This window comes from Arvicola amphibius, chromosome 8, assembly GCF_903992535.2.
Source record: "Arvicola amphibius chromosome 8, mArvAmp1.2, whole genome shotgun sequence".
Taxonomy (NCBI): domain Eukaryota; kingdom Metazoa; phylum Chordata; class Mammalia; order Rodentia; family Cricetidae; genus Arvicola; species Arvicola amphibius.
In genome coordinates, this window is record NC_052054.1 from 26,519,328 (window position 1) to 26,545,773 (window position 26,446).

General features: G+C 44.0%; 1 protein-coding gene across 2 annotated transcripts in view; it reads right to left on the minus strand.

The window, feature by feature from the left end:
* The window catches only part of Ect2l (epithelial cell transforming 2 like), a 67,014-nt gene that overhangs the window by 2,284 nt on the left and 38,284 nt on the right, over positions 1–26,446 (minus strand). Inside the window, exons 8-19 of one of the 2 annotated variants that reach the window (XM_038340291.1) lie at positions 24,951–25,079; positions 23,066–23,158; positions 21,186–21,368; positions 19,433–19,536; positions 15,564–15,689; positions 12,017–12,103; positions 10,551–10,765; positions 9,437–9,584; positions 8,020–8,093; positions 7,767–7,923; positions 6,899–6,964; positions 4,808–4,896 (exon numbers count right to left, since the gene is read on the minus strand). In XM_038340291.1, the coding sequence (XP_038196219.1) occupies positions 4,808–4,896; positions 6,899–6,964; positions 7,767–7,923; positions 8,020–8,093; positions 9,437–9,584; positions 10,551–10,765; positions 12,017–12,103; positions 15,564–15,689; positions 19,433–19,536; positions 21,186–21,368; positions 23,066–23,158; positions 24,951–25,079 (1,471 nt within the window). The remainder of the gene's footprint in view (positions 1–4,807; positions 4,897–6,898; positions 6,965–7,766; positions 7,924–8,019; positions 8,094–9,436; positions 9,585–10,550; positions 10,766–12,016; positions 12,104–15,563; positions 15,690–19,432; positions 19,537–21,185; positions 21,369–23,065; positions 23,159–24,950; positions 25,080–26,446) is intronic. The other variant, XM_038340292.1, reaches the window with a different exon arrangement.

The window sequence follows — 26,446 nt, forward strand, 5'->3', positions numbered from 1 at the left end:
CTAGGGCGCCCAGTGCCACCTTCTGACCTCCCCGGGCACCGAGCACACACATGATGCACATAATGCAGGCACACAAAAAAGAGTAAATCCAACTTTTTTTAAATGGACATCGAACGTTCCCTCCTTTCCTCCTTTATTAGGTGAATTCTATCATGACTATTGTTATAACTTTTGTCAGCTATGGTGTTCTGTGCCGGATGTATTTGGGTGACCTGAGAACCATGGGTTTGCTTTGTTTCAGCTAACGTGACACTCAGGCGAGAACTACAGGAGAGTGGTGTGACTGCAGGCATCTTAAGTAGAAACCTGGGAGAACCATTTAACTGTTATTTAGAAATGAGTTGCTTATTCCATTTGGAGAGAAACTGAAAGGGAGGCAGCTCAGTAGCTTTACCTGTACGGAAAGTAAAATACAAATCGTTTTGTTTTCATTGACATTGCTAAAAATGGTTAGCCATAGGCAAAGAGCAAAATTTGGTATGCTTTGGACCTCATCTGTGACCCTCTGATTTTTGCTTTGGAGCCAAATTGCTGGATGGTTCTCTTCATATAATCAAATTCTTGACATGAGCTTTTATATCTGTAGGGTTTGCAGTGAGAAGTGATTTGTCAAATAGTTTATTTTTTGTCGAAGTGTTTTATATTGTGTACAAAACTTAGTGTAGTTCATAATAATTCACTTCGTAATGACTGATGTTATATGTGTGCTGACCTGAGTTAATATGACAAGGATTTTGTCATATTAGACTTTTTGCCTCCAGGGGCCTATGCATTTCTGGCAAGCCCCTGGCGACTCTGGTTCCACAGTTCCAGCCTGGCTTTCAGAAGTAAGACATCTGAGTCATTTTAGTTACAGCTTTGCCCAAGAGCTGGACCAAAGGCTCCATCAGAGTTAGGAAATCCAGGTGGAGAACAATGAGCTCATTTCAGATGCCTGGGTGTGTGGTAATAGAATCACAGTGGTCATCAGCCACTAGAGTCAGCTCTTGCATCTAAACATTTCCTTCTTCCTTTGGTTATGATTTATGCTGCTATGAATGGGTTGCTTCATATTTACTTACATTTTGAGGGGGGAAAACAGTTTTAGATCAAGTTATTGAGTTTCAGAATGATGGGGCAGCAATAGGAAGAATGGGGAGAGAAAGCCAGAAATGATCAACCACATGCAGGAAAAGGCCGCTTTTACTATGTAAGGAATTCTACCGTGTTTCCCAGGTTTTGCCATATAACTGATAAGAAAAATTATTTTTCTATATTTTTTAGAAAAAAGTCCAAATTTTTACATTTTAAAATGTTTTTTAAAAAATAGCTTTATAATTGGAAGCACTACAGAGTGCTATGAAGAAATAAACGTCATCGATGTTGGTGCTCGCTTCAGAAGTAAATGTTTGGCTTTCCCCTTTCGAATGGACAGCGTTGAGTGGCAGCAGCCGCGAGAGTTCCTGTGTAACTGAACTGGTGAGGCCCTGGCAAAGGAGGAAGCTGCACGCAAATTCAGTGTGGCCGCTCTCAAGGACAGTGGAGGAAAAGACAAATCGCAAGAACTTTTTCTACACGTGTGTCTGTTTGGCACCTGCACATACTTGGCAGAAGCTGTTTCCTAAATTTAACCCCTGGTGCTCTCTAACAAGTCCCTTGACAGAGTCGCCACAGGCTCTATCAGGTCTTCTAAATGAACAAATCAGGCAAGTTCACCTCTAATACTGACGTGATGGAGCAGCCAGAATTTCAGACCATGGCTGCACTCCCGCAATCGGGAGCCCACCAGGCTCTCACACTGAGCTGAGAAGACTCTCCTTGAGTCTCCTGGGGCACAAGGGTGGCAGACCTGGCCATTCGGAAATGCGACCTCAAGGTTCTTAACAATGTCCTCAGGGGTTCTTCTAGCAGCCTGGGGAAGGGGGGTTCTTATTCACTCCAAGCCCACAGCTGCCCTATCACTTAGGCGAGTCCACCTGTAATCCCCGTCCTAGGGAGAGCTAAGGCAGGAGGATATCCACAAATTGGAGGTCAGCCCAGGCCACACAGAGAGCTACAGAATGTGTGCCTCCTCTCGCCTCTTTCTACCACATCAGTAGGACAACTATCTAATTACAATAGACAAATATACGAAACTCAGACTCTGTTGAAGGGTCTTGGGGCAGTTAAGAGCACTCACTATTACTATTACAAAGGATCTGAATTTGGTTCCCAGCACCCACATGCAGCCTCCATAACTCCCGGTCCTAGAGGATCTGACACCCTCCTCTGGCTCCCACGGATACCAAGCACACAGTGGTACACATGCATACACGGAGGCAAAACAGAATATTTTTAGGAGTCCTTAAGGCTGGACCTGGTGACAAAACACAGACATCAGGGACATGGCAGCCTTTCACTATGACAGACAGAGTACGCGCGACCTAAGGAGGGGGCATAAACCTCACACCAAAAATGCCCATCTCTTTTCTTGGGAGGGGGGCTGGTTTTTGGTTTTGTTTTGTTTTTCTAACTTTCAATAAGATTTAAGCCATGCTGAAGGGCAAAAGGCAGAGCGAAGAGAGAGGGCAATCATCAGAACCAGACTGGGATATGGCCGAGATTGTGAAACATTCAAATTGGGAATTTAACCATGGTTAATATGCTAAGAAATCTAATAGGAAAAAAAAAATAGAAGAAAACCAGGTAATAGAGTACTTGAAACTATTACAAAGGAAATGGTAAAGGTAAGATCAGTTGTCACGAAGAACCCCATTGGTGGCTTCTGAGGAGACTGCAGCTGAGTTAGGTGCTGGAAGGTGTGTGAGGAGAAAAGTCAGTCACACTGAGAAACAGGAACAGACTGAGGTGGAGAGAAAGACTATCTACACGTAAGGACAACTGACAAAACAAAACATGCATGTAGATAAGGAAGAGAGAAAAGAACAGGAGAAATACTCAAATTTGCTTAGAGGATGGAGAGAGGCCCCGGCGGATGTCTGCTATTTTCCAGAGGACCTGAGTTCAATTCACAGCACACACATCATGGTTCTTTGCTGCCTGGGATTCCAGCTACAGCAGATCCAACACCCTCTCCAACCTCTGTACACCCAAACTCATGCTTATACCCCACACGGATACATGCAAACCACGGTTCCAGAAAGCTCCAGAAACAATATATCTCTACACATAGGCATAATGCCCACTCTATTAGAAACTTGAAGACAGGGGCTGGAGAGATGGCTCGGTGGTTAAGAGCACTGACTGTTCTCTCAGAGGACCCAGGTTCAATTCCCAGCATGCACATGGCAGCTCACAACTGTCTAACTCCAGTTTCAGGGGACCCGACACCCATTGGCAAAACACCAGTGTACATAAAGTAGAAATAAATAAATTTAAAAACTTTCAAAGACAAACTTGACAACAAAGAAAAATCTAGAGGACCAAGGTAAGAACTGCATTTGGCTTCTCTTTGAAACTGACCAAACCAAAAGAGAACGGTATGGAAACAGAGAAAACCTCAGCAACCTGAAATTTCATGGCCAGCAATTTTTTCCTTCAAACATAATGGACAATTTCTCAAACCAAAAATAGGGGAACACACTGCCAGTAGTTTACATGAAAAAATAAAGACCGTTCAAGAAACAGTCTATGTAGACAGAGTAACCCAGCCTGGATCAGCTACCATGCCTCCACCATACCAGCTTTTTTAAGACTTGTAGGGTCAGAAGCCAGCTGCTTCCTACTACTGAAGCTCTTACCCATTGCTACCAACCAACAATGCAACAAAAAGCAAGAATGCCAAGTGGGTGAGGCAAAAGACACCTGTGGTGAATTGAGTTTTCTCTTTTTGCTTACATTATCTTGTTTGGAGGAGGGATGTGCCACAGAGCATGTGGGGAGGTCAGAGGAAAACTTGCTGAGATCAGTTCTGGGGCTCAAACTGAGTTCTTCCCATGGCCTTTGATTTTTATTCAGGATCTCCCAGGTGGGGATGGAGGTGAAAAGAGTGACCCATCTGCCCCACTGCTCTGGCACATCCAGATGTTTGCTGAATAATCACGGAATAAAAGAGCCTCCTTTCCATTTCGTTGCTATGTGTTGAATGATTTGTCTTTGCCCTCGATATTGAAAACATTGACCATTTTCTAAAGCAGCAATCAGGAAACTATAGTCTATCACCTGTTTTGTAAATAAAGTTTTATTGGCACCTGTTTTGTAAATAAAGTTTTATTGGCACATAGCCACAGCTGTTTATGAACAGCATACTGTTGTGTTGTCTAGATGTCTCTGTGCTGCAGCAGAAAAGGTCATTGCCATAGACCTCATTTAGCCAGCAAATTCTAAATATTTACTCTTCGGACTTCATGGAAAAACTTGTCCATTCTTGTTCTAAAAGAGCAACAGGAAGACTAATTTATGGACTTTGGCGTCTTTCCAATTGTTCCTATGCACTCTGAGCGTTATGCAAATATAGTAAAGTCATTCTCAGTGTTAACTTGAACAGCTCTCTGAAGATAATAAATGATTCTCTCTCTTTTCAGCAGGATATTGGTGTGAGCTCCCACAATACTTGGATCTGACCTCATTAGAAAACTGAGAAGGTCGACTGTGAAGTCATAGTCTTGGCAGACACGGTGTTCTCATTCTACCAAGGAGCCAGCTGAAATGCAAACAAGATGATAAAGTGTCTACACCACCAACAGGCACATGCATGTGGCTTTGATTCCGTGCAAAGGTTCTCTTGACTGCACACAAGGTCAAGCCTGAACTGAATGCCAGGAGTGAGCAATGGGCGAAACAGTCACTGCTTTGCAGGCATTCATAGCCTCGGCTAACAGCTGCTCACCTTAAAGGGAAATCCATTTTCTCATCATAGCAGTGAAGTTGAACTACATCTTGCATCCTAATCAGGTATCTGTTTGCTTCCAATAGAGTCTATAAAATAAAGAGCAGGATGTACAATTATTTGAAATCCCACTAGTGAAGAACTGTTCTACACCCCAGAGCATCTTTTCTTGTGGTGAGACACAGAATAATAGAAATGGGTTAATTTAAGGTGTAAGAGTTAGTTAATAGGAAGCCTGAGCTAATTGGCTAAGCAGTGTTGTAATTAAAATAGTTGCTGTGGAAGACTGGAAAGGTGGCTCAGAGGTTAAGAGCACTCTCTGCTCTTCCAGAGGTCCTGAGTTCAATTCCCAGTCATCACATTGTGGCTCACAACCATCTCTAATGAGACCTGGTGCCCTCTTCTGGTGTGCAGGCATACATGCAGGCAGAACACTGTGTACATGATAGATAAATAATATATATATGTATATATATATGTATATGTATGTATAGTTTCTGTGTCATTATTCAGGTCTGGGTGGACAGGAAGTGAACAAGCAGCCTTCATCTACATAGATGTTGACTAGAACTCAGTGTGGTTGTAAGAGAAGTCTGTCTTTTCTTACTTTACAAACACAAGCTTCCTTTAGCAAACTAAAGTGACAATAAAAGCTATTTGAGTCTGTCAGTTTTTTAAAGCTATTGAGATATTAAAGCTATTGATATGTATACTTTTCTTAATGTCAAAAAACAAAAGTTAGAGAGGAGGTAAAAGGAACTGTCAAGAAAAAAAGAGGCAAATGAATTAATTAGTAAGATTTAAGAAGTAGGCCCATGCATTGCTCTTGCCATGGGGCACAGGCCTTCTCAGTGTGCAGAGAGACCCAAAGACGAAGTTCTGTGAGTTCTAAGAATCATCCTTTTGCAGTCCAATCAACCACACTTCTTTCTTTACAAAGATACAAAGATAGAAATGAGAACGAAACTACTCCGTCCTGCTTCTCCAATTTGACCACTTAAAAATATCTCCAATTAGTTAATACTTTCATCCATCATTTATACCAAACTCTTGCTGAACATTAGACACTAGAAAACAAGTTCAAGCTCACACACGGTGGGGCTCCCAGTCTGTGAATACAGGGACACATGATAGGGCTGTCCATGGGGCTATGGAACACCAAGGAAAAAGCTTCCAGCCTGAGACCAAGGGAATTTAGATCATGAGATCATGATTACAATGAGTTCATGATTGATCTCATTTAAAAGGGGTATGTGTGTGCCCCCCACAAAGGACAACAGTTGTCCTGCTCTATTGTTCTGCTTGTTGCCTTTAGACAAGGTCTCAGTAAACCTGGAGCTGAGCTGGCCGCCAGCAGGCCCCAGCAATTGTCTCCCACCCACAGCAGTGAAGTTGCAGGTGTCTGCCTGTGGCCTGCCTGGCTTTTTATGTGAGTCCTGGAGATTTGAAGTCTTCATGCCTTTAGAGCAAGAGCTCTTGCCCACTGAGGCATCTCCACAGCCCCCAGCCTAGTTTTTAAAGGACTAATAGCACTTAACCAGTGAGGTAGGAAAGGATGGCAGTGTCACAGAAGAAAGTGTATCTTCAAAGACCAATAGCAATAAGCTACATTCTTAAAGAATGGAGCGTAGGTATGTATGGTAGGCACTTGGGTGATAGGGGAGTCGGGTGATAGGGGAATCAGAAGATAAAGGTGAACATACAGGTTTACAAAGTGATAGGTGGCCAACAGAGGGGTTCCAGTGTGGGAATGTTCAGTGTACCAAATCTCGCACCAAGGATTTTTATCAGTCAGGCAGAGATCGTGTAGAACACATGATCATGCTCAGCTCACAGGGAGTCATGGTCAGAGTACTACCAAACAAGGAGCTATAGCACAACCTTGCAGCCCCCAACCATGGGATAGGGCACAACTCACATACGCATGTGCACATAATGCATATAAAATGGATGTTACATGGAAGCTGCAGTGCTTGGCAGTAACAGCAGCATACCACAAAATTTAGCTGCCTCAGGATGTCTGTCTCTTTTTGCCAGTGACAAGATTATACTCATAAGTGTGAGATGCAGCAAAAACATTAGCGTACGTACGGGGCAGTCTGAGATGATGGTCTGTACGTGAGTCAGCTGCTCTCTCATTTTGATGTTTTCCTTTATCTAGAATACAAGGTTATATTAGGCAAACAAAGGTCATGACATTTTTATTACTATTTTGTGACACCTGGCAAAGGGCTTGGTTAATAAAAATACCAATTTCTGGACCCAGTGTTTTAATAACAAAGCCAAGTAAACAAGGCTCTTCAGAAAAAAAAATCATTTTAGGGCGTGACATGCCAACACAGTATATAGGGAATAGTGAGTGCTAGGGTTACCAAGTCACTAAAGTGACTTGAGATCTTCAAAACAAAAACTTTGGAAGCAAAAGATTTTACATTTTGGCTTTTCTCTTCTTTTGGTTATCTACACAAGTCCAAATTTTACATACTTTCCCACTAGAAAAGGTGGCGCTGGGGCTGTGACCTGGGTGACAGAGTGCTTGCCTAGTATTCACAGAACCCCAGGTTGGAGTCCAAGCCGTATGTTACCTAGGAGTATCGGGGAGTGCTTTCTATCCTAGTACTCCAAAATGAGGGAGACAGGAGGATCGGAAGTTCAGGATGTTCCTTGACTATATATCGAGACCAAGTTAATCTGGAACACATAAGACCCTGTCTAAAACCAAGTGTGCAGGGGCACTGTGGCCGTACAGTTTCCCAAAAATGTTGTCTCGCATTGTTCCGATTGGAATATGTGCCTTTCATGTCCAAAGGTGTGAAACAGGACTGTGGGTTCATCTTTAAAGGGATGAAAGGTTGATGTAAAGATACCCACAGAAAAGAGGGCCACTCAGGGTCCTTAAATGAGACTACCACAAAAGCACTGAAACATCTGTACCCACAAATGCGTATCAGCAACCCACCTGATCTATGTAGCCTTTATACTTTTTGATTTGATCAATCGCAGTGGTCAGATCCCCACGGTCTACATGTCCTGCGGAAGTATGGAGTCTCAGAGCGTAGAGAAGGTGAATATATTCTTCAAATCTCCGGGATGGATACAGGAGCAGCTCTGGCAGGCTGGACAGGACATAGGGTAGGGTGCCCTGGTTGCTACTTGGAGGTCACAGGGGGCATGTCCTTGAGTGCCCAGCTGTGCTCTCCCTGGAAACTCACCTGAGCATTTTAGTAGCAATGGTATTATCATGCCTCTTCAAGAAAGCTCTGAATGCTGGTGTCATTTCTCTGCACTAAAAGGTGAGAATTACGTTGTCAGATCTTTGCTCCGTCAGATAGTTCTAAGGCCTTGTGTTCTGCCAGCAAGTGGTGATCGACAGAATATCAAAGCAAGAAGGCAGCAGCTAGGTATCAATAGTACTATGTGTGTGTTCTAATACATGAACTCTAGTATTGTAATTATATCACACACCTACCCATATCTATTAATCAATAGAAATAGTAACAGATTTATAGTAAGGTAGGATTGGATTAGAACTAGAATAAGTTGAGTAGGTGACCTTGTCAAGTTACCTGACTTTCTCATCTGTAAAATAGATAGAAGACCCAGCTCATAGTGAGGGGACAGAATCCCACCCACAAAGGGCCTGCCATGCAATAAATCTTACTTAATTTCTGTAAGAGTTTGGCTATTAACCTTTAATCCTTTGGTGATATTCACCTTTAATGCTGCTGTCAGTCATGTTTTCCAGAGTGGTATTACAAAAGCAATCCACTATACTTAAGGTCCATTTCAAATGTACTCATTTGATCACCACTGGTACACCTATGAAATTATGTCCTTCTATTCGGTATATACATGTCTAAAAGATGTCAATATAGCTAATGTATATGTATGAGTTCAAGATTCGCTGATTCCAAGTGCCAAGAATGTTTAAGGAATAAGGCCATTCATACTTGCAAACAACTTAAAAGACTTGATAGGCTGGGCGGTGGTGGCACACGCCTTTAATCCCAGCACTCGGGAGGCAGAGGCAGGCGGATCTCTGTGAGTTCGAGGCCAGCCTGGTCTACAAGAGCTAGCTCCAGGACAGGCTCCAAAGCTACAGAGAAACCCTGTCTCAAAAAGCCAAAAAAAAGACTTGATGATGCAGAAATAATAATAATAGCTACCATAGCTAAAAGTAGTCGGCATCTGTACGCCCTCACTCTGCTCATGAAGTAGGTACCAGTATTTGCCATGGCTGTAAAAGTTTTGCCACCAGTTTGTTTCTGATGACACTCTTTGCTCTAATTCTTGTCTTCAGGTCAAAAGTCATGGTCAAGGTATCCACTGAGTCAACCTTGTGTGTCCCTGTCCCTGCTTTTGAGTAGCAGAGGATTCTGAGCCCACAATCCTGCTCCAAGTTAGTTGTTTAATGTCTTGTCATTGAGCCACTTGGTGGCTGGGCTACGTGAAAATTTGGCAGTTGGTTCCTGAGCACTGATGTGCATCCGTTACTGTGTTGGCCTCTATGTTAAGGTCCCTGTCATCAAGAAGCTTGAAGTACATGGGAGGAGACCTGAGAGGGAGTAGCTGAGAAGCACCCTTTCCTATTTACCTCAGGGTTAGCATGGAGATAACACAACCACTTACCTTCTCAATGGTTTTCAGAACAACAGGATAGTTGTTGAAGAAATTGGTGTATGTGTTCAGCTGCCTTCCAAATTTTATGAATATTTCTCCCACACAGTGGGCTGGGCTCCATTCCTGTAGTCTGTCTCTTAGGTTATCCAGAAATTCTCTACAACATGAGAAGGTTGTATATTGACATAGAAACCTGTGAGAGGCTCCAAACGAAAGCAACAAATTCATGGGTATAGGCTTTTCCACCTAGTGTTTTGAGGTGGAACTCAATCTTGAGCAGCTGAGTACTTTACCACAAAGAAATCTGGATTTGACAGCATGGGGAAGCTGGGCAATAAGGGAAGAGGTTGGCTGTCCAGAAGCCCATCTTTAACATTAATTTCCTGTCAGAATCCAGCTTCCCACAAGGGAACCACTTCTGAACGTTCCACCCTCAGAGAGCCAGAGCAATGGACATTCTCACAGCCCACTGAGGAGAGTGGTACCTTCAAAAGCTTCAAGGCCTTGGCCTTTAACTTTAACTTGCATATAGCCATAGCTTGCATACAGCCCACATACCCTACGCATCCAAGGTGACCCTTCTCAGCCATTCAGGCCATGAAAGCTGAGAGAGGTTTCATTGGCCTTGTCGCTAGGCTGGGCCCAGAGAGGTGCGGGACTCTCTCCCCAGGTCTGTAGAGATTGACTAAGACGAGAACTCGGCTCACTTCACCCTGCTACATGAAGAAACCTTTGTTCTTCTTAGTCTCTTGATACATATGAGAAACCCGCCATGGAAAAGCAGTTTCCTGGTCCTATTGAGTCCTTTTGTTCCTGTCTTGTTATTCAGTTAGACATTGCTGACTCATTCCCGTGGACTTCTGTGTGAGCCGTCTATTGGCTACAGAATGCCTAGGTATTGAATTCTTTTTCTTGCCTAGACCTGGACCTGGGGTAGCCCTGGAAGCCATTACTGCTGGTTGTACCTCTCAGATAACATGCAAAGGAGACTCTCTGCTCTTCCAGGTAATGGGATCCCCAAGAAGATAGAGAATGGCTGGGCCATAGTGGGACTTTTGAAACAAAGTGCGCTCTTCCCACCATCTGGGGAATACATGTTAATGAATCCATCTTTAAGGTTTACCTGTTGAGATTTAAGATGCGTAGAACATCAGAGAAAATGATGTGTATATTGGCAGCACTCAGAATGGCTCTGTTTGAGACGAGTGCTGCCTTCAGGGGCCTGGCGTATACTTCCTGCACGATTCCCAGCATCTGCACATACCGTCTCTCGCTCTGTACAAGCTCCCTCACAACTCGGGTTCGTTTCTCTACTGAGTCCATCTGGAGCTTTCTCTCCTGCAGAAAACATCAGGAATTTAGGAGAAATGTAATGTCTGAGGCCCTCAGCAAGGGCCCATAGCAAGATGCCTGAAGAGGAGAAAGAGGCAAGACCCAAAAGACGGATCATCTTAAGGGAAGATGGCAATGGGTTGATCTAGATACAGCCACCCAGCATCCTGGTGAACTGAGACAGACAGACAGGGGTGGCCCACTCTTGAGTGTCTTCTGCTCTTTCTTCCTCATCCACTGGGATAGCATAAGGACCATCTACCTTGCTCTCCTGAGTGCTTGGATTAAAGATGTGTGCCACTACTGCCTGGCCTCTATGGCTAACAACTGTAGCTAGCTCCACACTCTGATCTTCAGGCAAGGTTTATTTGTTAAAGCACAAACAAAATATCACCATAGCCAAAAGTAATTTAAAACAATCCTAGCCAGGTAGGTAGTCCAGGCGTGTAATCTCAGGGCTCAGAAGGCTGTGGCGGTTGCTACCATCAGTTTGTGATGGTCTTCCATGCTGATTTCTAGTGATCAATCGATCAGTAGGGAGAGTGAGAAACCCTGCCCTAAGGCCAGTGCCTGCCCTGGATCCTCTCTGGGCATGATGGGGCTCTAAAGATTTCTAGGTCTGAGCTCAAGGCTTGCAGAACTCATATTATTCTCTCTTTGAGAGTCTAACCTTAGGTAAGTCACCTAGGCTTTCTAACTCAGGTGTTCATCTGTAAAACTGGATACTAACATCTTCTTTGAAGTCTTTGGAAAAAGAAATGTAAATAAATGTGAAGCCATGTTGAATGTTCCAAAATCATGCATGCATGCTGTGCATTTTGGCAGCTAGGACAGCCTCTGCATGTCTGGCATCCCTCTTCAGGCTGTCCGTCAGCCCAGGGCAGAGCGTTTCCCATACATATAGTGACTAGAGTAAGCTTTTGATACTAGCCTGTAAGTTGGTGAGCCAATTAAAACCTGCAAACCTTCACACCCGTGTGTCCTTTTTTTTTTTTAAGTGAAAAAGTCATAGAGTCACATACAGATTGGTCTTCTCCCAGATGCCACATCTCCATGCTTTGACTCAAGTTCTGAGTCTATAGCATAGTTACCAGGGGGCGAGAAATCTACCAACTGGGTTTTACTCCAGTTCAATTAAGTAGTTGCTTGGTTGTCCCTCTCTTTAAGGGATGTCTCCAAGGAAAACAAAGAACTAACCACGGTTAATAATGGCTCTTCCCTGTCAGCGAGAACACTGATAGGTAATAGGTGACTTACCAGCTTAAGCAGCACCTCCATGTTCAAGATGCTTTGCTTTTGACTAGACTTTGTGTCCTGAAAATTGTCTTCTATGGCATGTCTTTCCTGAAGATGAAATGGAGCTTAGTTACTTGGAGGCGGGTCCTATAATCCCATCTGAGCCTTGGGAACCATCTGCCCTCAGCTCTCATGGCAAGGTCCCTAGGCACACTGAATTAAGTACTTGACAAATGTGGTGCCTCTCTAAACTAAGATTTGTGTTTTTAATAACAGCCCTTAGGACAGTGGTTCTCAACCTGTGGGTCTCGACCCTTTTGAGGGGTCACATCAGGTACCCTGATTTACATCACTGTTTATAACAGTAGCAAAATTACAGTTATGAAGTAGCAATGAGATAATTTTATGGTTGAGGGTCACCACAACACGAGGAGCCATATTAAAGGGTCACATTATGAAGGTTTGCAAACCACTGTCTTAGGGATTTGGGAGCTGGTTCATTGGGTAAAAGTGCCCACATGTAATCCCAGACTTCGGAGGAAGAAATAGGAGGGTTCCTGGGGTTCGCTGGTCAGCCAGCCTATCCAAGACAGCAAGTTCCAGGCTCAGTGAGAGACCCTGCCTAAAACAAACAAACAAACAAACAAACAAACACCTGGAGAGCAACAGAAGACAATTCTCACCCTCTGGTCTCCACACATGTACACACACACGTACATGTGCACACACACAGTTTAAAAATAGAAACAGCTTTTTGCTTCCTTTGAGCTACTAAATTCTAGCTTCTTCCCTGAAAGGTGGGGTGAGGTGGGGGTAAGGATCCTGCCTTCAGGGCTCTCAGTATCAGCACCTACACAATCCTGAGAGTGGGCTGGACCTATGCTCCTCTTCTTCCCTTGGCAGCGGTGGGAAGAGGCTGATCTCACTTTGAAGATTCTGGAAAGAACAGGCTCCAACGCTTTAGAAAAAAATTTACCCCTTCCTTCCACTCATGAGAAAGGGTCATCAAACAGTTCACATACTCTTCTGAGATTTGTCTGTTTTCATATTTAAATATGGCTTTTTTTTTCTCTCTTTCTCTTTACTATATCTTGTAGTCTGCCTATAAGTTAGTGCATCAAAATAAAAAAGTCCCCTGGTTACCTGAGCAGCATCCCAAAGGCAACAGAACAATAACCCTGTGTTCCTGCTAGGAGAACAGAACAGCAGTAAAGATCGCTGCTCTCCCCACTCAAAGATAAAACTCTTAGTAGGGATCCCCTGCTGTCCCTGGAAGAAGTCGGAGAACAAATATCACCTTGTTTGAGGATTTGCTTGTCTTGTTTCCTTGAGACAGAGTCCCCAGGATCCTAGCCTCTCCTTAGATTTGCTTTCTGGCTAAGGGTGACCTTAAACTCTTGACTCTCCTAGCACCTCCTAAATACTAGGATTTTAGGCCCACACCTTCTGGCCTGGCTATAAACATCAGTTTTCAACCAAAACTCCTTTTGCCTTATGAGGAGAAAATGAGTGTATTCTGTAGCTCTGTGCTTTCATATAGCAGCTGTCAAGTCCAAAGGCAACTCCACTTCCCCACATGCCAAAGAGCAGTCCAAATACCCAGAAATGGACTCAACCTGAACTATAGGGGGATTTCTGGTGGTTAGATAAAAGCCAGCATTCCTCAGGAACTTGTGAAACTGGTCCTCACCTATGAAAAGGAGTCTTTTCCCCTACCTCTGTCAGAAGAGACCAATGGCTACCTGTGGTGCTGTTAGCATATCAAAGCTCATGCTGGCCTCCAGCCCTCCTCAGGGTCAGAGTACCTGTCACAGTTTCAAAGCCCAGGCTAGCATCCTAGCTTTTCTCCCCTCCCCCGGTACCCAATACTCCTTCCAGCACGTGGGCTCCCCTCCTTATAACCCCGCTATTCTCCTTATTCCTCTCTCTCTCTCTCTCTCTCTCTCTCTCTCTCTCTCTCTCTCTCTCTCTCTCAATCTCTCTCCCTCTCCCTCTCCCTCTCTCTCCCTCTCTCTCTCTCTCCCTCTCTCTCTGTTCTTCCCCTGCTTCTGTCACTATGTTCTCTCTATTCTCTAACCCCTGCTATTCTTCCTTCTCTTATAGACAGCCCTGGCCATGTTCATTCTGCTGACCATGTTCAGTCTCTCTCAATCTCTCTCTCTCTCAATGTCTCTCTCTCTCAATCTCTCTCTCTCAATCTCTCTCCAATCTCTCTCTCTCTCTCTCTCTCTCTCTCTCTCTCTCTCTCTCTCTCTCTCTCTCTCTCTCTCTCTCTCTCTCTCTTCTACTCTCCTACTCTCCTACAATAAAAATCTTCCCCTTAACCAAACCATGGAGCAGTCACGTCAACAGTTTAGACAGCAGGCAGAAACTTTGGTGCGGGAGGTGGTCCCTGAGCAGTGGCCAGTCCCAGCTCTCTCCTGGTGTGCAGGCTCTACCTCTCGAGCACCCGTCTGCTCCAGGGACTCTGCTTTTCCATGTATGGCTGTCTCATGCCAGCCTGGTATATTTTTATACTTTTGCCTTGAGGTGGGAAGGGCCTTTGAATTTTGAGGGGGAAAAAAAACACTTCAGAATTTCCCTTTGAGTAAAACACTCTTCGGTTTAAAACAAATTACACCGCTAAGTATTTATAGCCAGGAAACCATGACTTTGTCAAGTGAGCGGAGACAGCAGCGGCTCTGCAGGAGAAAGCAGCTGTTGATGTAAAAATGAGAATCAATCTCACACTGTCTCAAACTTAGGACAACTGGAGCACTGCTGAATTACACTGCGACCTCTCAGGTAAGGGAGCTGCTGCTCTAACCTGACAAACTACCCGCTATTGCTTGGTTCTCAAATGTCCCTCAAAGACCAGGTATTAAAGGCTTAGTCGCTGTCCTGTAGCATGGTTGGGAGATGGGACCTAGTAAAGAAATTGGTCATGGGGGCACACTCTTGAAGGGACCTGGGGACCTTGGCTTGCCTTCCTTTTCTCACTTCCTTTCCCTTCCTGGTGTTGGTGGAGGCTGTTAGTTTCCAGCCACCCGGACCCGAAATAATCACTGGCCTAGATCTCACAGAGCTCCACCTGCTTCGGCCTCCCAAGTGTTGGGATTAAAGGTGTGCGCCTCCACCCGCTGTGAAAGATGAACTCTTAGTTTCATCCGCAACACAAAGGATCTCAGTCTGCAATCGTTTTTCTTTCAAGTTACCACAGCAAGAATTCAGCTGAGTAAATGAAGCAAAATGCAGATTCGCAGCTCTCCCGTCAGCGGAGGAGCGTGTGCTCTCCAGTGGCTTAAATGCCACTCACGTGAAGAACCAAGAAACACCCCATTTAATAGTCTGCAACAATGATCTTCGTAAAACAGTTGGCAGCTGGAAGCTTTGCTGGAAACCCATCATCCTTCAGGAGAATCTCTTCCCCACAGGAGCCTCGCTTCTGCTCTACAGAGAAGCCCCGCGCAGAAAAAACTAAGCTAGTTACAGGACAGGCTCCAAAGCTACAGAGAAACCCTGTCTCAAAAACCCAAGAAAAAAAAAACCACAAAACAACAACAACAACAAACACAACAGCAACGCTTACCTTCGTGAGTGGATCCGATGTTACTTTTACGTCACAGTCTAACAGAATATCATTTCCTTCAAATTCCTCGCTCTTTTTACTAGATTTCTTTAGCAGAAAAGATGACAAAAATTCCAGAGGTTTGTCCTGAAAAATGCCCCCCCAACACACACAAAAAGATTCAATTTAAAATATTTTTCCGGCATGTTAACGTACTACAGAAAAGAGCAGGTCAGGGGGTAAAGCGCCTGCGGGAGCTTAAGGACCTGAGTTCTGACCCCAGCACAGAGGCAACTCAGCTCTGGTGCTTCTGTGCCTGTAACCCCAGGTGGGTGCTCAGATGGATCCCCAGAGCACAGTGGCCAGCTGGCCTAACTGAGCAGTGAGCTGCAGGGTAACTGTCTCAAAACAGGAGGCAGAAAGTGATCAAGGAAAACACCTCTGGCCTACAGACACACATACATGTCACACACATGTGCCAGACTTTTTCTTTTGGGGCCACCAACCAACTTCCAAATCATGATGCCCAGTTTTGAATGCTTGGCCTTAGATTAGCTCTTTTCTGGATAGCTCTTTTTAACTTAAATTAACCTGTTTCTCTTTATCTACCTTTTGCCTTGGGGCTTTTTACTTTCTTTCTGTATATCTTACATTCACTGCTTCTCATATCTGCTGGCTGCTGGCTCCTTGGCTTCTGACCCTGGGTGTGTTCCTTGTTCTCTCCTCTTCTTCCTCTCCTCCTCTCCTCCTCTCCTCCTCTCCTCCTCTTCTCCTCTCCTCCTCTCCTCCTCTCCTCCTCTCCTCCTCTCCTCCTCTCCTCCTCCTCCTCCTCCTCCTCCTCTTCTCTCTTTTTGAGCCTCGATTTCTCCTACTATTTATTCTCTCTGCCTGCCAGTCCCGCCTACCCTTTCTCTGCCTTGCTATTGGCCATTTAGCTCTTTATTATACCAATCAGGTGCCTTAGGCAGGCAAGGTGAAACAAATGTAACACATCTTTTCATAATTAAACAAGTGCAGCATAAATACGCCTTTAAACAGTTGAAGTAATATTCCTCAGCATAAGCTAATAATGTAACACATCTTTGCCCAGTTAAAATAATATTCTACAACACATGCATGCGCATGCATGTGCACTACACATGGATACATACAAAAGAGTACACATTTTCTACCAGACTTTTCAGCTCCCTGCTTAAATCATAGGACTAGAAAACAAAGTAATTGTTATTCAACTAATATTAGTAGATTTGTGCTCATCCCATATTTTGGTTCTCAGCTTTTCTCCACAATCCAAGGTCTTGTGGAAGGCTTGCTCCAGATCTTTAGACTCAAAGTGGTTCACAATAGCCCTTGGCAACATGAGAAAAAGACCACCATGGATCTTGTGGTCTCTCAGGAGGGAAGCAAGCCTAGGAGAGAGGCAGGGCGACACCGCAGATGAGGAACACATCAGCTCTCCATGGTGTCTACTTCCCCCTCACACTGTAGGTTTGAGCCTCATCAAAATTATGCCATATATGGTTATTCGATCACCAAACAAGTTAAGCCAGTTGGTGTTTGAGAGAAAGTGTAGGGTCTTTCCAGGCCTTTGGATCTCTGTGAATACCTATGATCACTTCAACAGAGAACTTGTCAAGGCCTTGGCTCACAGGGTGTAAGGCTGGCATATCACTGAGCTGAGGCTATGGCAGGCAGTCTATGGCTAAGAGTAATTCCATATAGGGTAGCTAAGCCTGCAGCTATCTGATGCTGCCCCGGAAAACCAAGAGAAACCAGAGCAGATAAAGAGCAGCAAGGAGAGGGCACACATGCGGAGATCATGTGTAAATGATAGAATCACCACATCAGGGGGTCAGTCCTTGAAGAGTAAAGAGCTTTCGCAGCCCTGAGACTGCACCAATCATGGCTTCTCCTCTCTTATTCTGGACTTCCCCCAGAAGGTCATTTCCTTCAGCTTCACAGTTATCCCTGGGGCTGTGAGAAAGGGAGCCCATAGACTAAACCTTGTGTGTGTGTGTGTGTGTGTGTGTGTGTGTGTGTGTTAGGATTTCTATTGCTATGAAGAGACACCATGACCACAGCAACTCTTACAAAGGAAAACATTTAACTGGGCTCGCTTCCAGTTCAAAGGTTAAGTCCATTGTCATCATGGTGGGACGTGGAGGTATGCAGACAGACATGGTGCTAAAGAAGGAGCTAAGAATTCTACATCTTGATCCAAAGGCAACAGGAAGTACACTGAGACAGTGGGCATGGCTTGAACATATACGAGATCTCAAAGCTCATTCCCACAGCGACACACTTCATTCAACAAGGTCATACCTGTTTCAACAAAGCCACACTACCTATGAGCTTATGGGGGCCAGTTACATTTAAACTACCATTGTGTGTGTGTGTGTGTGTGTATGTGTGTGTGTGTGTGTGTGTGTAGAAGGAGCAGTGGGCCGCATTCCCACCGCCCCGCTCCCGGTCACCTGGCTAGCAGGCCTGCTTTTCGGCCCACCCGACTCCCACGTGGCTAGCTGTACACCCTAAATAACAACACACAAATTGTATTCTTTTAAACACTACCTGGCCCATTAGTTTTAGCCTCTTATTAGCTAACTTTCACATCTTGCTTAACCCATTTCTAATAATCTGTGTAGCACCACAAGGCGGTGGCTTACTGGGAAAGATTCAGCATGTCTGACATGGTGGCTGGCTTCATGGTGACTGTTTCAGAGAGGAGAGGCATGCGATTGACTAACTTCCCTTCTTCCCAGCATTCTGTTCTGTCTACTCCACCTATCTAAATCCTGCCCTATCAAAAAGCCAAGGCAGTTTCTTTATTAACCAATGAGAGTCCTCCATCATGTGTGTGTGTGTGTGTGTGTGTGTGTGTGTGTAAGCCAGAGGACAATCTTGGCACTGTCTACTTTTTATTTTAAAGAGAGTTTCTCATTGCTCTGGAACTCACCAAGTAAGCAGTGCTGGCTGCTCAGAGAGGCCCAGGGATCCACCTGTTTCTCGCTCGGCAGCACTTGGATTACAAGCGTCTGCCACCATACCTTGCTTGCTTTCTCATAGGTTCTGGAGCCACACTTGCAAAGCAGGCCCAGGTACTGCCTATCCCAGCTCCCGAGGCAGCTAATCTCTCAGAGTCTTCTGAAACGTATGCTGACTTTTCTGGCAGACTGTCCAAGATGGCGTAATAATACAAATACCTCTTGATACTCTCCCAACTATTCCTATCCCCAGAGGCTGGCTCGCCTAGTTTTCTTTTGTGTTTCCTTTCCTACTCTCTCTCTCTCATCTAAGCCCCTTGCCTATCATCATTGTGTACCTGTTTCACACGCTTCAGTTCCCCAGCTCATGCTAAAGACTAACATTTATGTGGACTATGCCGGGCAGTGGTGGTGCACACCTTTAATCCCAGCACTCGGGAGGCAGAGGCAGGCGGATCTCTGAGTTCGAGGCCAGCCTGGTCTACAAGAGCTAGTTCCAGGACAGGTTCTAGAAACTACAGGGAAACCCTGTCTCGAAAAACAAAAACAACAACAAAAAAAATACAAAAAAAAAAAAAACCATTTATGTGGACTAGAAGGTCATGACTAACGAGGTCACTTCTGACTGAAATTAGGCACAAGACAGAAAACAGCACAGAAATTAATAGACTTTACATAACCCAGAATTTCTCCTGGAAATTCTAGAATAATTTTTCTCTGTTTTATAGAATTAGTACACCACATCTTGACTCCAGAATCTCTCTGAGCCTGCTTTTATAAAATGACGTGATTTCTCTGAGGAACTCTGTCCCAGAGCGATGAACTGGTAAAAGATAACAAACATAAACTAAGGATTTATTTGTGCTGAAATTTTTCCGGTGTTTGTCCTTCAGCCACAACACTTACAGATCCTTCTTTTGACAGTGCCACCAGCCCATCCGCCAGAGCCTGTGCAGCATCTTGGTTATCTAGGATGCTGGCTGCACTCAGAGAGTCAAACATAAGTTGCCCTGAAATATAAATAAGGCACACGAACTTTACTTAATTCATGCGAGACAAATGATGGCAAAGAAAACAGTTATCACAGTTGTTTTCAGTGGACAACAATACAAGGAGTAGGACCAAAGTTTTCTTATTGCCATGAGAAACTCTGTCATAAACTAGGAAATGAACCAGAGTGATTTCAATGTGGCAAAACCGATATTGAAAGGGAATCTAAGAATCTGACAATAATAAGAGAAATTATGAATGGAACCTTGTGTGTTTAGTTGTTCCAGCTGAATAGTCTCCCATTTCCCTCACCTGGTGTTCAAATTTAAATATTTAATATTTAAAATATTAAAAATATTTAAGTTCAGAGAAAGTCGCTTATGTATAAGCATATCTATCCATTTTAATATTTACATACTTTTGCTGGAAAACATCTTTCCCCATTGACTTTTCATTGCCAACAAGCTTTCATAAAAAATATTTGCTTTCCCCCTTTTTCTGTCTAATCCTTAGTATTTATAAAAGAAAAAGGAGACTTATTTCTTCTGGTTTATAGTTTTTGTTTTGTTTTGTGGTTGTTTTTGTTTTGTTTGTTTGAGACAGGGTTTCTCTGTGTAGCCCTAACTTTTCTAGAACTCACTTTGTAGACCAGGCTGGCCTTGAACTCACAAAGCTCCACGGGCCTCTGCCTCCTGAGTGCTGGGATTAAAGGTGTGCGCCACCACTACCAGGCTGGTTTATAGTTTCCAAACGATTTAAGAATATCGGTGTAACATTTCCTAGATGCGACAGAGCAGGTGGCACAGGAGAACACAGGGGAAGATCTCTACATAAGAGGCATGTGTGAAGCAAGATGTTGGACATGTGCTGATGGACAAAGTGCCTTTGAGGACACACATGTGCACCTGTCTGTGTGCACAACACAGAGAGGGAGGAAGGCATGGGTCTGTAGTGTTCAAATGGTACTGTCTTAGTCTGGTGGAATGTTTCAGATATGAAGAGATGGTCAGAGGTGAAGGGGGACATATTTACCCAGATGGCGAAAGTGCCTCTTGCTAAAGAATGAGCTGGTTTAGCTTGTGATCTGATGTTGAGACTGTACATTCTTCCACAAAGACTGTTGTGGTAACTGGACCAGGGGGATGGAAAATTGATTCAGTGATGTCCAACATGCTCAAAAGACCATGGAGTTCAGCACCAAGCTGCATATTTTATTGTTTAAGAAAATTATAATATATAATTTATATGCATAGTTGGAGGGGAACCCGAATGGGCTTATCTACCTGAGGCATCCGGGTAAATTATACATTTTAGATAATAACTGAACTGTAGTACAAATTGTGTAATAGACACCATGGGTAAGAAGTACTTAGCAGCTGGAAAGTTGTGGTGTGAAAAGATACAGTTTTCTAGTTGGGCAAAAAGCAAGTTCTGTCCAGGGCAGATGGGCTGCCATATGGACCAATAAGATGGGGAGACCTGAAAACGGGAGTCAGCCCCAACACTCTGAGCACGGCTAGTTTTCTCTTGAGTATTTGAGAAACCAAGGAGATGGTGTTTGACCAAGCATGTGTTACAGCTGGGTTTTGCTTATGTTGTTCTCGGTCTTGAATTTTCTCAAGGAATAGATAAACTCTGGTCTGAGCTGCGGAAGTCTCAGAGATCTTACCCAGGATCTGGCCGCTGATGCTTCTTCGCAAGTTCCTGAAGAGTGGGTGGAACTCCTTCCTCACTGACTTCAAGGTGTCTTCCAGGGAGTCCGTGAAGTTGGTCCATGCCTGCAGCTTAGACTCACTGAAGTAGTCAGAAGAAGGCAGCCTGTCCTGCTGTGGCCCCAGCCAGTCACTAAGAACTGATAGGATTTCTATTGAAGACTTGCGATCGTGTGTGTGTGTGTGTACGCACATATGTGCACGTATGTGTACAAGTGTACATGTGTGCACTTACCTGCAGAGGCCAGAGGTCAACTCAAGGGCCTGTTTTCCAGGTGCTATCCACTCTGTTATTTGAGACAAGGCTTCTCTCATTGGCCTCGAGCTCTCCAAGTAGCTCAAGACTTGACCTGAGGCAGGGGATTTCTACTTTTTGTTTAAAGTATGACCAGCTCAGCTGTCTTATACCGGGCATAGTAGACTTTCTCAGGAGAAGGTAAGCAGTCACAGCCTGCTTTCAGTGGTAAAATAAGAAACTCTAAAAGGACACCATGAATGCCCGTCTGTTCGTGGCAGATAAGGTTGACATGTTCTACTCGAAATTAGAAAAGAAATCGCTGTCTGGTGCTTTGGGAAGCTGAGGGGATGGGTGTAAGTAAGAATGTGTCTCTCCATTCTAAAGTGAGAATTCTTCCTACTTAGCACTTCCCACACCCTGCCATGCCATTCGAGGTCAACCACCCCAGCAGCCCCTCCTCTCTTTCTCAAATTATGGGGAACCCAAAATATTCCGCATGATTGTGGTGCATGGGAGAGAAAGACTCCTTGCAAAGCAATTGCATCATGATGGAACGGCCCACTGTTTTGTTGTTGGTGCAGGTTTTTACTGGAATGGATACTCAGATCCTTTGCATTTCTGTCCCTACAAGCATGCGCAAGACTCTCCAATGTGTTCGTTTACAAGGAGAGTAAGAAGAAACAACCAGGAGGAGAAAAAGAAGTACAGTTATCCCTTAGGGCAAGCAACAGGGCCCAAACCTTGCTGTGCTGAGCTAGGCAAGTCTCTCCACAGAGCCACAAGCACCCATCACTTGCTGATGCTGAACGAACTGCAGTGAACCCGCAGTCTCTGAACTATGAAGTCAATGCACTTTCTGTTCCCCTACATGGAATCATTTCCCTTACAAGTGTCACACTGGTGCCAACTCTTCCCAGTCATGAAAGGCCTTTGGGGACTAAAGAATCAGTGTTCCTGTCATCTCCAAGGCAGCCCAAGCCCTGTTTGGTAGAAAGAGGGGAGTTTTCAACAAGAAAATGACGAGTGACCTTGTAGGATAGCAATGTGGTTCTCCTGTCAGCCAGTGTTGCATTTTTTAGCCAGTATCAGTAGCTTTATTGAATCAGTGAAGGTGGATATGTAGGCGTATTTTCTCTTTTGATCCATTTCCCTTCTTGATCATGCTACTCTGTGGGATCTGAGCAAAGCTCCTTATAGCTCCAATTTCTGTTCCCAAATAAAACCTAAGCCATTCTTTTTTTTTTTTTTTTTTTTTTAAACTAGGAAAACACATTCTCTAAATCATCCAATTTTGCTTGGACTCTTTCAAGAGGGTTTTAGTATACGATGGCTTGAAGCAAAATGTTTTCAGCCAAAAATCCTCCTCTAAATGAATGACCCAGTGGCGCAAAATGACACAGCTCTGGAAGGGACAACATCCACCCAGAGAGAGTAGCAATTGCCGCAGGCAGATCGGAATCATGGTACAAACGGCAAAGGTGTACAGCTGCTGCTTGCTGATGAGGAGAAACGAGACAAGGAGCCTAGGCCCTGTCCTTCAGGGATGTCGAAGCGGCTGTCTGTGACTGGGCACAGCAGTCAGCTCTCATGTACACTTACTGTGTTGGAACGAACCAGTCGCGATTCCAGTGGGGGCAGAGAAGAAGGTACCAGTTAGTTGAGACAGCTGAGAAAGAACTTCTATGCCTGCTTCTGCACATTCAAAAAAACAAAAAACAAAAACAAAACAAACCCCAAATGTTTGCATTAGTTTACTCACAGATTTCTTGGAAACAGTAAACTCTTACTGAGAAGCATGGCAGAGCTGGCCAAGAAAGACCACAGGCAACTGTCATCTTCAAGTCAAATCCTTCTATCAACGAGCTCATCGATACCTCACCTTCACCCCTATGGAAAATGTCCACACACCTAATTTGTGAGAACAGAGCCATGAGATGTGGAAGAGGGCAGTCAGCTCGAGCAAATGCTTTCCTTTAAGTTGGGAATATTTAAGTCAAAGACAGAGAAAACCTCATGGGTTTCCTAAAGTATTCTGAGTAAAGGGGAATTGTCATTGAAAGTGGGCTGAGTTGAAACAGAAAAACAGGATGGAACAAAATGTCAACATTTAATGTGGCGTTAATTTCTCCTCTTCCTCGGTGACACAGACTGGAATATAAAGTGAATTACAGAATTTAGTGACTACATCGAACTACTTGAGAAGAAATGGATGGGGCATTTTAATTCTCTGTGGTCCAAAAATAAATGCCCTATTACTTCTAGGCACAAGATGGTAGAAGCTGATGGGGTTAGATGCTATTTTCATTGATAATTAAGTCAGAGGGAGAGTCCACAAGAGCCCAGAGACAGAGAGTGGGCTCAAGTCCGTATCATCCATGATGATTGCAGTAAACTTGTACATAAAGTTCACGGTGGGGGGAGAGGGGAGAAAAGGCTTCCCTACAGGAGTGGTGCTGGGAAAATAGGTCCCCATATGTAAAATAAATTAAATTTCAGTCCAAGTCTTGTATTCTGAAATAAATCAATTGGCCCACAGACCTAAATGCCAAACTTAAACATAAACTCCTATGATGTGCAGGAGGGAATCTTTATGATCTTTGATTTGTAAGGAATTTTAAAACATGGGGACAGGAGAAATGGCATAGAGGTTAAGTGCCCTGGCTTCACTTCCAGAGAATCCAGGTTAGATTCCCAGTACCCACACGGCTCCTGACAACCTGGTGTTAACTCCAGTTCTGGAGGATCTGATGCCCTCTTCTGGCCTCCATGGGCACTGCACCCATGTGGTACAAACATACACATGACAGAACACCTACAGGCAAAAGATTTTAAAATACATACTTTTTAAATAATTTAAAAATATGACAATAAAAACATAATTACAAAAGCAAAGATAATAAATTTGATTTCATCAAAACTAAGAAATTCTGTTCAGTGGAACTCTTCAGAGAAGGAAAACATGAGGCAGCAACTGGTAAAACAATCTACTCTTCAAATCTGCTAGATACTTGAACAGACACTGAGGAAGATTTTTAAATGGTGGATAAGTACATAGAAAGATGCTCAGTGTTGTGACTCAGTAGGAGTCTGCACATCAGAACCACTATGAGATGCTTCTGTATCCACTCGAATGGCTAAAACCAAAGTATCAAGTATCGAGCAGTTCTCTGGAAAAGTAAAGGGGTACAACAGGCCAGCTGGCTTTGTAAAAGTTGAGTGTGCACTGCTGGGATTGTATGTACCTTAGGGGAGTGACTGCACACATCCCCACACATGCTAACAGCAACCTCACTTACTGGTATCTATACATGGTATAGATAAAGAAATTACAGTATACAGGGTAACGGTATTTCATGCAATCATTACAGTGGTAAAAAGGAATGAGCCATTGATCCATAGGTCCATTCGTGAAGGCACCTCAGAAACACACAGAATGACATCATGGGTAGACACGTCCCCTGCCTTTCTAGATCCTGATGCTGACCTGATGCTCCAAGTGGCACAAAGAGGTCTATCCGGCCCCCCTCTTCTTCGGTTGCCACATAGCTTCCCAGCTTCTCCCAGAAGTCTCTCACTTCAGGCCACAGTAAATTTTTAATAGAAATTTTATAGCCTAAGGAAAAAAAATTAAAATTATCAATATTGGTTTGTTATATCACCATAAGCAGAAACTTTTGGCACTTTGTGGAAATAAAATCACAAATTTAAAACATAATATTTGCCCACAAAACCAAGATTGCCAATTGGTGTGGGAGGTCCTTCTGTCTATATGTTGCTTTTATTGGTTAATGAATAAAGAAACTGCCTTGGCCTGTTGATAGGGCAGAACTTAGGTAGGTGGGGAAAACTGGACTGAATGCTGGGAGAAAGAAGGCAGAGAGAGACGCCATGGAGCCGCCAGAGTCAAGACATGCCAAAACTTTGCCAATAAGCCACTGCGACATGGCAACACACAGGTTAACAGAAATGAGTTAAATTAATATAAGAGTTAGCCAATAAGAAGCTAAAACTAATGGGCCAAGCAGTGATTTATTTAATACAGTTTCTCTATGTTCATTTCAGTCCTGGGTTGCTGGGATGAACAAATGACTTGCTCCTTGCAATAGCCAGTGTACCTGTGCTTCATAGAGCACCATGTTAGGGCCACAGAAAGTGCCACTGAACGGCTTTGTGGCCAAAGGCTCTTTCACACTCTAGATTCATCAGGTGTTATACACTTATGCTTTGGTCATTGTGTTTCTGTCGTCACTGTGCCGCACTGGAAGTCACCAGACTTGAGCAAAGTTTAAGGTGAATGGAGTCCTGGGATCCTGCAAATAACTTCCAAAGTAGAAAAAACTCCCACACGTGTCAGTGAAAACATGAGGTCAGAGCAGAGGTGAGGCTCCCAGAGTTGGCAATCATCACCTCAAATTCTCCTTTACCCCCACTTCCTCGGGAGTGATTTGTGACTTGTTCTGCCTTATTGTGGAATAGTCCTTTACACTCTGTGAAGATGTGTCACTGTGACTGGGTTAATAAAGAGCTGAATGACCATTAGCTAGGCAGCAAGAGGTTGGGCAGGAAAACTTCCGGGGACACAAAGTTCTGGGAAGAAAGGCATTGTTGCCAGTCAGACGCGGAGGATGCAGGATGAGCAGTGCAGAGTAAAGGTAACTGAGTCACGTGAAAGAACATAGATTAAAAAATATGGGTTAGAAGAATGGATAAGGAAAATGTGGTACATTTGCACAATGGAGTATTACACAGCAGAAAAAGATAACGGCAATTTGAATTTTGCAGGCAAATGGATGGAGCTAGAAAACATCATATTGAGTGAGGTAACCCAGACTCAGAAAGACAATTATCACATGTACTCACTCATAAGTCATTTTTAAACATAAAGCAAAGAAAAACCAGCCTACAAATCACAATCCCAGAGAACCTACACAACAATGAGAACCCTAAAAGAGTCACACATGGATCTAATCTACATGGGAA